This window comes from Pelodiscus sinensis, chromosome 26 (genome assembly GCF_049634645.1).
Source record: "Pelodiscus sinensis isolate JC-2024 chromosome 26, ASM4963464v1, whole genome shotgun sequence".
Classification (NCBI taxonomy): domain Eukaryota; kingdom Metazoa; phylum Chordata; order Testudines; family Trionychidae; genus Pelodiscus; species Pelodiscus sinensis.
The window spans coordinates 8955045-8968680 of NC_134736.1; the positions used below are offsets into that span (position 1 = coordinate 8955045).

The 13636-nt window shown below is 46.7% G+C and overlaps 1 protein-coding gene across 29 annotated transcripts in view; it reads left to right on the forward strand.

Moving 5' to 3' along the window:
- Positions 1-13636, forward strand: part of ST3GAL4 (ST3 beta-galactoside alpha-2,3-sialyltransferase 4) — a 162588-nt gene that overhangs the window by 100332 nt on the left and 48620 nt on the right. For 10 of the 29 annotated variants that reach the window (XM_075909648.1, XM_075909651.1, XM_075909653.1 and 7 more), the window contains one exon: positions 2195-2298. The exons of 18 other annotated variants lie outside the window; for them this stretch is intronic. In XM_075909648.1, the coding sequence (XP_075765763.1) occupies positions 2263-2298 (36 nt within the window). In that variant the 5' untranslated portion in view covers positions 2195-2262. Of the gene's footprint in view, positions 1-2194; positions 2299-13636 lie in introns of those variants that run through there. One more of the 29 variants, XM_075909664.1, reaches the window with a different exon arrangement.

Consider the following 13636-nt stretch of genomic DNA (forward strand, 5'->3'; position numbering starts at 1 on the left):
CACATAGGAGTTCCTGGGCTCTCTGTTTGGCTCTGACACTGGCTGAAGGACTTTTGGGCAAGCCATTGCCTTTCTCTGTGCCTCAGTTTCCACATCTCTAAAATTGCGATCCCCGTGACCTGTTTTTTTTCAGGGGGCCAGGTCTCTGCAGGGGCTCTGCAGAGCCCCCTGCCGTGCTACTGGGATGAGTGTAAGTAACAGACTACACTTGAACCTCCACGCTCTGGGTGTCCCAAATCTGGGAACACCCGTGGTACAGAGATGGGAGTGGCTTTGTGCACTGCTGCTCCCCTTCCTTCAAGCTGGGGGAAAGGCAGCATGAAGAGATGCTTCCCTTGAGGCTTTTCCCCCAGCCATGCGAGGAGCACGGATCCATGTGTGCCCCCAGGAGTGGGGTGGCACATAAGTGCCCTCCCTGGCCCAGACAAATCTTTAATCCTGCATGCCCATATTCAGTCTGTATTTTATTTTACTTGACTGTTGCATAGAAACCAGACTGGCTTGTGTGCTGGGAGACAGCAGCCACAGGCAGACAAGTCTCAGAGGGGGATCCGTGTTAGTCTGTATCTGCAAAAACACCAAGAAATCTTGTGGCATCTTACAGACTAAGGGTATGGCTACACTAGCCATCCTAGTTCGAACTAGGGTGGCTAATGTAGGCATTCGAACTCGCAAATGAAGCCTGGGATTTAAATATCCCGGGCTTCATTTGCATGTTCCCGGGTGCCACCATTTTTAAATGCCCGGTAGCTCGAACTACCTTCATTTGCAAGTTCGAATGACTACATTAGCCACCCTAGTTCGAACTAGGGGGGCTAGTGTAGCCATACCCTAACAGATTTGTTTGGGCATAAGCTTTTGTGGGCAAAGACGTCCTTTGTCAGATTCATCTGACAAAGTGTTTTTTACCCACAAAAACTTATGTCCAAATAAATCTGTGAGGGTATGTCTACACTGGCTCGTTAATTCGAGCTAGGTAGGCAAATCAGGCAACCAGAGTTGCAAATGAAGCTCGGGATTTTGGATCAGGCAACCAGAGTTGCAAATGAAGCTCGGGAAGGAGCATGGCGGAAAGGGATCTAGGGGTCATAGTGGACCACAAGTTGAATATGAGTCAACAGTGTGATGCTGTTGCAAAAAAAGCAAATATGATTCTAGGTTGTATCAACAGGTGTGTTGTAAGCAAAACTCGTGAAGTCATTCTGCCGCTCTACTCTGCACTAGTTAGGCCTCAGCTGGAGTACTGTGTCCAGTTCTGGGCGCCACATTTCAAGAAAGATGTGGAGAAATTGGAAAGGGTACAGAGAAGAGCGACAAGAATGATTAAAGGTCTAGAGAACATGACCTATGAAGCCAGGCTTCATGAACTGGGCTTGTTTAGTTTGGAAAAAAGAAGATTAAGGGGGGACATGATAGCGGTTTTCAAATATCTAAAAGGGTGTCACAAGGAGGAAGGCGAAAATTTGTTCCTCTTGGTTTCTGAGGACAGGACAAGGAGTAATGGGCTTAAAGTGCAGCAGGGGAGGTTTAGATTGGACATTAGGAAAAAATTCCTAACTGTCAGGGTGGTCAAATATTGGAATAAATTGCCAAGGGAGGTGGTGGAATCTCCCTCTCTGGAGATATTTAAGAACAGGTTAGATAGACATCTGTCAGGGATGGTGTAGACGGAGCTTGATCCTGCCTTGAGGGCGGGGGGCTGGACACGATGACCTCTCGAGGTCCCTTTCAGTCCTATTATTCTATGATTCTATGATTCTATCCCCTCTGCTGCAATCTGATTTACATAGAGAGCAAAGGTACAGGAGGCAAAATCTTCCTGCTCTTCCTGGTGCAAGAGACACGATTTTGAGCCACTTTGTCTCAGTAACATCCTGAGAGCGACATGGGAGCAGCACCGCTGTGTATCAGCAGTTGCTTATCGGACCATATTATCTCCAAGAGGGTGGGTGGGAAACCAAGAATCATGGGTTATTTGAAAAGCATGGCACCAGTTGTTTCTAAATAAACAAACAGTCCTATGTGTATACAATGGGACTGAGTGTAGATCACTGGAATGTATTTGTACAGCAAAGGGAGATGGGTATCAAAATCCAAGCGGTATCCTACATAACAAGGTCCCAATATTGTGCAAGTGAGTAAGTGAGTACGTTCCAATCTGTGAGGCGTAGTAACAGACTGATTAATCAAACAGGAACGGCCACCTTGCCAGTCTGCAGCGCTAGTTTAGGACCTGGGAAACTGAGCCCAGCATGTGAATGCATGGCAGACTCGGGAAATGTTTGCCGCTCGTGTGAGGTAAGCGCCCATGACTTGTTGTTTGAACTGCTTGGTGTTGCTCTAACGGAGCTGTGGGTTTTGACAGTGGGGCTTGCGGACTTTCCAAGGCGGCCAGCGACTTGGGGAGTCTGGTGTCTGACTGGAGACGTGGTAAATAACAAGTCACGCTTGAGCCACATTGCCTGGGATGAGTTTGTCAGGAGAAGTAAATGGGATGTTGGCTTCCCCCCCACCCATGTGCTTTGGCAGCAGGCTTGGACCCATCCAGTTGTTCTGCACTGTCCATTCTCCATGCAGGAGTTATGCCCTGGTAGGAAAGGGACCAGAACACGTCCCTTAACACTACATGTGCAGGCAGGGGAAGATGGCAGAGGCACTGCAGGCAGTGGGCGGCTTTGAGCCAGGCTTGCGGGCCCTGTCCTGGCTGGAGGCAGTGCAAGCATGTGCTGTCCTCGCGGCCTCAGCCCTTGGGCGAAGGGAGCAGCCGGGGCTCTTTGTGCGTGGCCTGGCCTGCAAGTGCCACCCCACCGCCCCTGTTCCCATTTGTCCAGGAATAGGAGCAGCGCGGGGCAGGGTTGCTGACTGACTGCCCCAGCCTTGAGCCCCAACCTCTGCACTGCCTACCCCCCTCCCAACCCTCTGCCCTGACTCCTGTGACACCCCACACCCGTCAGTCCCCTGCTCTGATTCCTGCAGCCGCTCTATTCCTCAGCTCCCTGCCCTGAGATTCCCACGCCTCCAAACCCCTGCCCTGGCTCCTGCGACCCCCATTCTCCCCCACAGCCCTTTGCCTAAGTCACACGATGCAATACAACAGTATCTGCAAGAAATGGAAGTTACTTTCACCCTCGCTCATCGGCCAGGCTTCTGAGACAAGGAGTCTCCGTACCACTTTGAGTGCTGGTCCTTCCCAGCCACGGTGCTGTCTCTAGCTGTGGCCAATCCTTGACACTTCCGAGGAAGGTGGGGAAAGACTGAGAACAGATCTGGCCCATTGTGTATCGAGGGAAAATAAAGTCTTTCCTGATCCTGGAAAGCCGAACTTCAGGGTGATTTGAGAGCCAGACCAGGGTGCGGGCCAGATGGCTTCGTGTTATGACACTCACCACAGTGCCAGAAGGCTGCCGTCCAGATCCCAGAGGCGCTCTGCCTGGGATTAGGATGGATAGTGTTTGGTTAGGGGCTTGGGCCCAGCTCTCCCTGGACACTTCACAGTTGGCAGCACGGGCTTTTCAGAAGTGGCTCTGTTCACAGCGGTACCATGAAGCATGGAGACATGAGAGAAGCTTTGGCTTAGCTCAGTGAAGTGAGCCCCCGCGCCAGTGGGCTCCAACAAAGTTATGAATCTCCGAGGATTGAGCCAACCCTCCCTATCCTACCCCAGAAGCCCTTCTCTCAGGGGCTGCTGTGGCGGGAGTGATGCATTGCAGAAAAAAGGCAAAGAGAAAACGAACCTCCCTTTGTAGGAGGGGAGATGGTCGATTCCTTTGAGCTGTTGTGAGCCAGTTCCTTCTGGGGTTTCCTGGCTCTCAGCACTTCAGATTTTTTTCAGAGCATTGTTTGAATATGAATTTGCCCATCACCCCTCTGAAGAAATAATGGTATCCTTGTTCTGCAGCTGTAGGGGAGGTTAAGTGATTGGCCAGAGGCCACATGGTGAGTCACTGGTAGAAGCAGAGGGAGGTTTTTTTGGGGCGTGCCTGCCTCCCAGTTAAATATTGGGACCCAATGAATCTGTGTGGCCGAGGTGGGAAGTGGAATGCCAAGCACTTTAATATCATCAAAAGCTCTTCGGGCTGCACGGCATCCTATGACCCCCTGTAATCAAACAGCACAGTGGAATGTTCTGGTGGATTGAATTGAGCCGTCTCCGTTCATCCTCAGTTCCCCCTCCTTGTATATCTGCCCCTGTTGTAACACAGCCACGAATTTTCACCCCTCCCCCCCATTAAGGAAAAGTTAGGGTGCAATCTGCTAGCCTGAATGTGCTCTGTGCCTGCCGCGCTGGATCTGTTCAGAGCTTGTTGTCTTCGTATTGCAGCTCTTAATTCCTAGGTGCCGGCTTTCAGCTCAGATGGTGGGAGACAGAGTTGATGCAGTGCGTTGGAGAGGGGAGTCTGGCATGTGGTGTGCTTGCTTGTTTGCTTGCTCGCTCCTGGAGATTCTTTCGGGCTTTGTTATTTTCCTGAGCCTGAACAACTTCTCTTTGAATAGTGAAAACACACACGTGAGCGCCTACCAGAGAGCTGTGTCCACACTGTGAAAAGGATTTTGACAAATTGGAAACGGACCAGAAAAGAGCTACAAGAATGATTTGGGGTCCGGGAAATCTGCTGGGAGGGTAAAGGAGCTCAGTCTATTTCACTTAATAGGTAATTAATCGCTACTCTTAAAAAACCAAAAATGTCATGTGAGCAGCTCAAATGGGGAGATGATTTCTGATAGCAGAGGACGCTTTACTCTATCAGACAAATGCAGAGTGAGATCCAATGGCTGGAGCTAGATAAAATCAGAATAGAAATAAGGTGCAGATTAACTGAGAGAACAGTTTACCTGGGGATTGCTTGGAGATTTCACTCAAATTCAACCAGAAGATATGGGATTCATGCAGGAATCACTGGGTGAAATGCTAGGACAACTGACTAAATGATCATAATGGTTTTTTCTGGTCTTAAAATCTGAGCCTGTGAAAACAACAGTGAAGAAAGACCTGATTTTATTACTCGATGTTCTGAAAATTGGGCCTATGGATTATAATCTTAGTCCTGAGTTGGAAACCAGTCCATTGAGACTTTGTAGGGAGGCAGTAAATCATAACAGCAGAGTAATGCAATTTTTATCTCTTCGTACCATTTGCTGTGGAAGTGGTCACTGGCGCATAGACTTTAAGTTGTAAACATCGCACATGTATTTAATGCATGCAATAACCATAGAAATGAAAATAATTTGTGAAAATGTTGCACAATAGTGATTCTTCTCTTCTACCAGTTGGGATTACTACTCAGTCCCGTTGTGCATGCACTATCCTCATTTTAGAGACAGGGAAACTGAGGCAGAGTTTAAAGTTCTAATATTCTGCCTGCCCAACTTAAGATGTGGAACCTTGTTTCCAGTGGTGCTGTGCACACTCAGCACTCCCTGACTTTGGTCAGAGTTGGGGGTGCGCAGCATCTCTGCAGATTAGGCTCTTTGATGCCACCAGTTTATACGTCTGGAAGCATGATCCAAAATACGGAGCTTGAAGCCAGAGAGGTGAAAGCTGGGCTTAGAAGCTGTTAGGAGGCGGGGGCTCCTCTTTCTCTAATGAGACGGCTATTGCCATGCACTCTTTACCTGTAGCAAAGCACAATTCATCCTCCTACTGCAATATGAGCCCTATAAGAGAGGCAGGGAATTCACACACATCCCCTGCTCTGGCTGAGTATAAGACCGGAAAAGGGCTTTGTTTTCTAGGAAGGTTTCCTCCCTTCTTCACCCTCCGCATGAAATCAGCCCATCACTGGCAAATATAAAATGCTTCCTACAAACCTACCCTGATGCAGCTTCCTTCTCAGCAATGGCATTAAACTTGGCAAAGTTGCTGCTAGTGCACTAGGCACTAAATATTTACACAGAATCCTAGAACACTAGAACTGGAAGGGACCTCGAGAGGTTAGCGAGTCCAGTCCCCTGCCCTCACAGCAGGACCAAGCACCGTCTAGCCCAGGACTACTTAACTTTGGAAGCCCTGGGGGCCACAGTGATACTCACAGCACATGCCGAGGGCCGCAACTTCAGTGTGGTTGCATATACATGCAAATATAGACGCAAATAGCTTTTCACACTGACGGACATGAATAAAAGCACTTCCCACAATGTCCTGGAGCTCCTGGCACCTCTCTGAGGGCTAGAAATGCTGACACCCTCTACCCATCTGTTCCAGTCAGCCCATCCGTGTGCGTCTTTCAGTGCTCACCCACCCTGGGAGATACCTCGCTGTTGTGGAGCGTGTTCCCAGTGGGAGGCCATGTTCAAAGGATCCCACCTGCGGGCTGCGTGTTGAGCCCCACGTAAACCCAAACTGCACTGTGAGCCACGAATAAGTGGGCTGCAGGCCGTATGCGGGCCATTGGCCACGTGTTGAGTAGCCGGCCTCTAGACTGTCCCTGACAGGTGTCTGTCTAACCTGCTCTTAAATATCTCCAGTGCTATTTCCACAACCTCCCTAGACAATTTATTCCAGTGTTTAACCATCCTGACAGGAAGATTTTCCTAATGTCCAACTTAAACCTCCCTTGTTGCAATTGAAGCCCATTGCTTCTTGTCCCTTATGTAAACATTTTAGCGAGTACAAAGACGTTTTCATTTATGCTTCAGTAACATCATAAATAAAAACATCATGTCCAAAATATCAAAAACAGAAAAGTCACAAAGAAATGCCTAAGGGGGTGTGTAAGTGGTGTATTCCAGTGTGTCTTTGCCTATAATCATCCGGCACTTTGCCTAAATCTTTTCTTTGGCCTACGGACAGCAGAAATTCTCACTGCTGACGGAGCCCCTCCTTGCTATGCAGAGCTCCTGTGTTTGTGTACTTGTAACCAGAGAGCTAGGCACTAAAACTGTGCTCGTGGGCAATAGTCCTGGCCTAGTGCTGTTGTCTCCAAACAGCCCCAGTGATCTGTATGAGTAACACCGAGGCAGCCTTAACTTCTGCTCAGAGAGATAACAGTGACGCTCCAAGGACAGAAGCACTGAGCAGCCTAAACAGCGTTACTGAGGCAACGATATTCCAGCCTCTATCACTTAGCACTGGGTAGCACTATCACAGCCTACTGGCCCGGCTCTCACTGCACAGAGCTGGGACAGCACAGGGAAAGCACACACACAAGCCCACAGCCAATGCTGCGCCCTGACCACTAATCTTGTAAGTGACAAGCTGTAAGGATTGTGACCTGCCAGGACAAAAAATGACCAGCTAGAAAATCCCCTAATCCTCTCCCTTCAAATCCCCACGGAGGTTAGTAAGGTTTGGATGTGCCGGCTAGCTAGCAAAGGAGATCTATGGACATTCGAAAAAGTTAGCAGGAACATGAGCTTGAATCTCTAAAGCTGGGGCAAAAGCGGTAGGCTTCAAAATAATAAAAGTAAGGAATGTACAGTATAGCAACCTATGGCCAAAGATGTTCAATGGTTAACACAACACACTACAACATTGGCAGGGCAAGTAACAAAACCAAAAAGTTAAAAGGAGGAATTATTTTTTTAAAAAAGCAACAGAGCCCTAAAAAGCTCCCTCTCTCCTGTCAAGGCAGCAAGCAGGCCAAAAACATAATTTGTTACAGCAAGCACAGGAACTGAGTACAAAATTAGAAACAGCTGTAGAAAATCTGCAAACAGTGCTGTCCCTTGTTATGAATGTTAGTTGTCAACATCAGGCTTCGGGTACCTGCCTTCATACGTGCCGGAACTGGGGAGGGGTGGAAGGGTGGAAAGATGCTGCAGAATTCCCAACTTGGAAGTAGTTTGGTTCAATAGCTTTCGGCACCCCCAGTATGCAAAGTGTTCCAGCTCCCCTGTCTTCCAGATGCCTGTAGGAAGGGACAGAAATGAACATGGAATATGAAATGACTGACGGGTGTTGCAATGGACCTGTGAAAAGACCCAGAGCAGCTGCCACCTAACAACCCATTGGCAGGGGCCACGCTACGGCAACCAACACTCTATAATGAGAGCCAGGTTCTGACAAATCCTAAACCAACGGTGAAACTCGTGCCAGTTCAAACGAGAAAAATAAATGCCCAGGAGGAAGACGCAGCAAACAGAACCGTTAGTAAATTGGTGAATCAGACGAAGAAAAACAATTAACAAATCACGTTAGAAGCCAGGAGCTGTGACTTGATCGTAGGCAAATAAATTCAAAAAAATCAAGGAAATTTTTTTTTAAAAAACCATCTGAAATGAAGGTAATTTGAGTTGCCCCCAAAATGACACTCCTGCAATCTCTCTGGCATGCAGTCACTGTGTCATGTTACTGTTTTTTTAAAACGTATTTGGTTGCAACAAAAGTTAATTTTATACTATGTTAATACAACTGGTACCACACTATTTTATGATTATGATTAGGGGATAGCCATCATCATATTAACCAATCCATTGTTTTTGCAAAGCTTAAAAGGGCCGTAGTTATAAATATGTCCATATAGTTCTGCCTCAACAAATAATGCAATATCAAATGAAAAGGTTTTATTCAAAGAGGGAAGTGTAAGGGGAAACCTCAATGTTAATGTAAAAGTAACAGGAGCACAATGTTACTTCCTGGGTGCTTATAAATTTGTTCACACCTTTAAATATAGTTATAAAATGTTAGTGAAAATGTCAAAAATATAACACTCTATATTATGTTTGGTTTTGTTGCAAAATGTTAATCAAATGATCTCACCAGGTTTCCTCTTTTCTCCCCCAAATACAATGAAATGTCTCAAAATTTAATATTCCCAAACAAGAGTGGCAGGTGAACCCCCACTTTGGAGAGGTGAGCCCACCAGCCCCGCCCCTTCCTCCCAAATCCACACTCTTGTATGCCAGAGCCCCCAGAGTGCCCCCCTCCCCATAAAAGGAAAAGCCCTGAGGAATCCCTCAGACCGGAGGATCCTCAGCCCACCTGCCCCATCTACAGCGGGATGAGTCACTGCCACCGGCCCCCCTCGCCAGCCTTCCCCTTCCCTCCCCTAGCCCCGCAAAACATCTGCTCACCTGGCTCCTGAGCGCTGGCCCAGCCCCAGTGCCTGGCCGAGGCAGCAGCCTCCCCGAGTGCCAGGCCAGCCCCAGCAACGGGCCCAGCTAGCAGTCTCCCCAAGCACCAGCTCTTCCTGCCATGAAGGCTCCTCTCAACCCCCCAGGTGTCCAGTGGAACCTCCTGAGCCTGCTGGCTCTCTGTGTCACCCATCACTCCATTGTCCCCAGGAGGAGTGTTGTGATGAGCAGTGGGGACCTTTGCGGGTGGGCGATGGAGTGGAGGAGGCAGCGGAGTAGAGCTCTGCAAGGATGCAGAATTTGTATTTGCATCTGCATTTGTATCTGCAAAAGTGAGCTGCAGATATCTGTATCCACAGATGCAGATATGAAGCAGATATCCGTCATATCTGCAAATTTGCAGGGTTCTGCAGTGGGGTTTTTTGGGGAAGGGGAGGGGCACTATGGCACAGGTATCCGGTGGTAGGTCAGCTTTCCTTGGCCCATTATAACCCCCACCCATGCTCTCAAAGGGTTCACATTTAAAAGTCATTTTTAATTAATTTTTATATTTACCTTTCTATTATCTTAAATTGTGGTTGGTAAATTGTGGTTGGACATTGTAATCAAACCAGCTGACAAAGGGGGTGCTGTGGTCATTATGAATAAGGCCGACTATAACCAGGAGGCAACCAGACAACTCTCGAACACCACATTTTACAAACCTCTCCCCTCTGATCCCACCTTGGACTACCAAAAGAAACTACACTGTCTCCTTAAAAGCCTCCCCACAGCTACTCGGGAACAAATCCTCACAGAATCACCTTCTGACCCCCGACCAGGATTGTTCTATCTACTTCCCAAGATCCATAAACCTGGGCACCCCGGACGTCCCATCATCTCTGGTATTGGCACGCTCACTACTGGTCTATCCAGCTATGTAGACACTCTTCTCAAACCCTTCGTAACCAATACCCCCAGCTATCTCCGAGACACTACTGACTTCCTAAGGAAATTACAAAACATCGATAACCTCCCCAATAATACCATCCTTGCCACCATGGATGTAGAAGCTCTATATACCAACATCCCACATGAAGACGGATTACAAGCAATTAGAAACACTATCCCAGAGGACACTACTGCCAACCTGATAGCAGACCTATGTAACTTTGTTCTCACCCACAATTATTTCCGGTTTGAGAACAACTTATACCTCCAGATCAGCGGCACAGCCATGGGTACACGCATGGCCCCACAGTATGCTAACATCTTTATGGCTGACCTAGAACAACGTTTCCTCAACTCCCGTCCCCTTTCACCCCTCCTCTACCTACGGTACATCGATGACATCTTTATGATCTGGACACATGGCCAAGAAACACTGGAGATATTCCACAGAGATTTCAACAACCTACACCCCACCATCAACCTCAGCCTGGACCATTCTACACGAGAGATCCACTTCCTGGACACCACCGTACAAATCAACAATGGAAAATTAGACACCACTCTCTACAGAAAACCCACTGACTCATACAGTTACCTACATGCATCCAGCTCCCATCCAGAACACACCACACGATCCATCGTCTATAGCCAAGCCCTTCGATACAACCGCATCTGCTCTAACCCCACTGACAGAGATCAGAAGCTTCAGGATCTCTACCAAGCATTTATAAATCTCAACTACCCACCCAGAGAAACAAAAAAGCAAATTGAAAGAGCCAGACGAATACCTAGAAACCATCTACTTCAAGACAGACCCAAGAAAACCAACAATAGAACACCACTTGTCATCACCTACAACCCCCAACTTAAACCTGTCCAACACATTATCAAGAAACTACAGCCTATATTGGAACAGGACACCATACTCAAAGAGGCTCTGGGAGACAGACCCATAGTCTCCTATAGACAACCACCTAACCTCAAGATGATTCTTACCAACCACCACAGGACATACCACACTAATACCAACCCTGGTACCTTCCCTTGCAACAAACCCCGTTGCCAGCTTTGTCCACATATTCATTCTGCTGATACCATTATTGGACCTAACCAAGTGAGTTATAAGATCAAGAACACATATTCCTGCGCATCCAGAAATATAATCTACGCTATCATGTGCCGAAAGTGTCCGTCTGCTATGTACATTGGACAAACATCTCAGACACTTCGCCAAAGGATTAATGCCCACAAAACAGATATTAGACAAGATCACAAAGAGAAAACAGTTTCTTGCCACTTTAACCAGAAAGGACACTCTCTAAATGACTTAGCCACCTGCATTCTGCTACAAAGACCTTTTACATCTGCACTTGAAAGGGAATCCTCTGAACTGTCATTCATGTTAAAATTCGACACTTACCGACAAGGACTTAACAAGTCTTTGAACTTTCTCACCCATTATCAAGACAGTTTCCCCAATTATCACCTGTAATACCATTAACTCACAAACATCCCACTCTCCCTACCTTTAATATCAGCAATTCACAGACACTTACCTTCCTTCCTCCCCCTTCCCACCCCCCCGCATCCTCCTTCTGTTCTGCAATGTGATTTGTCCTTTTCATATTTGTTCATTTTTTTAAATTGTATCCTTTGGTATATATGGTTGTGACTACTTTCTTCCACTATTTGATCTGAGGAAGTGGGTCTGGCCCACGAAAGCTCATCATCTAATAAACCATCTTGTTAGTCTTTAAAGTGCTACATTGTCCTGCATTTTGGTTGGTAAAGTTTGTGCTTTCAAATAGATTACAAAAATTAACTTGGCATAAGAGGGAAATATGACTCGAAAAAGCGCTGGTAGAAATTCTATGAGTAACTCTTTTTCTGGAGCAATAAAAAGCAATACCCCATCTCATGAAAGATTGTAAGCATGTATTTAAGAGTCAAACTCTATTATAAAAAGTTAGCAATGCATGTTAGTAAAAAGAAATGTCTGTAAAACTATTTCATAAGGATTTGCAACATCAAGACGCAGTGATGGCATTGGAAAAGGTTCAGAAAAGGGCAACAAAAATGATTAGGGGTTTGGAACGGGTCCCATATGAAGAGAGATTAAAAAGACTGGGTCTTTTCAGCTTAGAAAAGAGGGACTGGGGAGATGTGATAGAGGTCTGTAAAATAATAACTGGTATGGAAAAAGTGAATAAAAGAAAAGTTATTTACGTAGTCCCACAATATAAGAACTAGGGGTCACCAAATGAAATTAATGGGCAGCAGGTTTAAAACAAACAAAAGGATGTGGTGAAGGATGTGCCAGAGGATATGGTGAAGGCTAGAACTTTAACAGGGTTCAAAAAAGAGCTAGATAGATTCGTGGAGGTTAGGTCCATCAATGGCTATTAGCCAGGATGGGTAGGAATGGTGTCCCCAGCCTCTGTTTCTCTGGAGGTGGGAGACGGGAGGGATCACGTGAGGATTCCTTGTTGTGTTCCCTCCCTTGGGGCATCTGGTATTGGGCACTGTCGGCAGACAGGGCTAGATGGACTTTTTGGTCTGACCAGTATGGCCGTTCTTATACTCTTAGTAAAAAAACAAAAACAAAAAAACCCATCAGCGTCGGAAGGGAAAAACCAAAGGGAATTATAAAACAAACCAGTCAACTAATTTCAGTTATATAAACAAGTATACAATGATCAACAAGAACATTATAAATAACATTAGCTGGGCCAGGTTTAACGGTAGTTTAAAAATGTATATTATTAAGCAAAATAAGTTCATGTGCCCATGGCTTTAAATCTTAATCGCTAAAATATAAATAAAATTGGCTAATGTGTAAAAACAACTGTATTATTACTGTATGTGTCTTTAATTAATGTGCTAGCATTTTATCAGGAACGTGTACAAGGCTCAGGGGCTGAGCAAAAAATACTCTTCAGCCAGGTATCATTCAAAATAAAAAACTCCAAAAGTATATATAAAAATAACAAATCATTAAGTATTTTAGCCACTGGGCAGCAAAAAGTGTCCCTATAATTAATAGTATTAAGAGCTGAACTATTTAACTAAAAACAAGTAAAAATTAATTTTCATCTAACAATAAAAAAGTAGAAAATAAGTCTCTACTGCTGGCCCTGTGTCGGGATTCTGCTGTCACCTGAGGTCCCGGCCTTCAAAACTGGCTTCTCGTCTAGGGTACTTGCCACCTGGGGTCCTGGCCTCCACTGCTGGCTTCTTGCCTGAGGTCCCAGGCGCCTGCCTTGGGGTCCCAGCTGCTGGACTTGGCCACCAAACTCATGGTCACCCCCCAACTGTGACCCCATCTTGGGGTGGTGAGGGGCATGGACAAGGGTAAGGGGGGGTGTAGGTCAGCACCCGACCCAAAAAGTTGCCCCAGCACCACTATAGGCTTAACTGCTGTTCACAGTGAGAACATTGAAGCTCCAAGTTCAGAAGCACTGGACAAGGTTACTGAGCCTCCATCTCTTACCAGCACGGGGAAGTACTATTGCAGTCTGCTGACCCAGCTACCTGCACAGAGTGGAGGCAGCACATGACAAGAGCGCGCGCGCACACACACACACACACACACACACACACACACACACACACACACACACACACACACACACACACACGCCAACAGACAACAACCGACCGCTACTACATGTGGGAAACCACACACTGCCTGGCT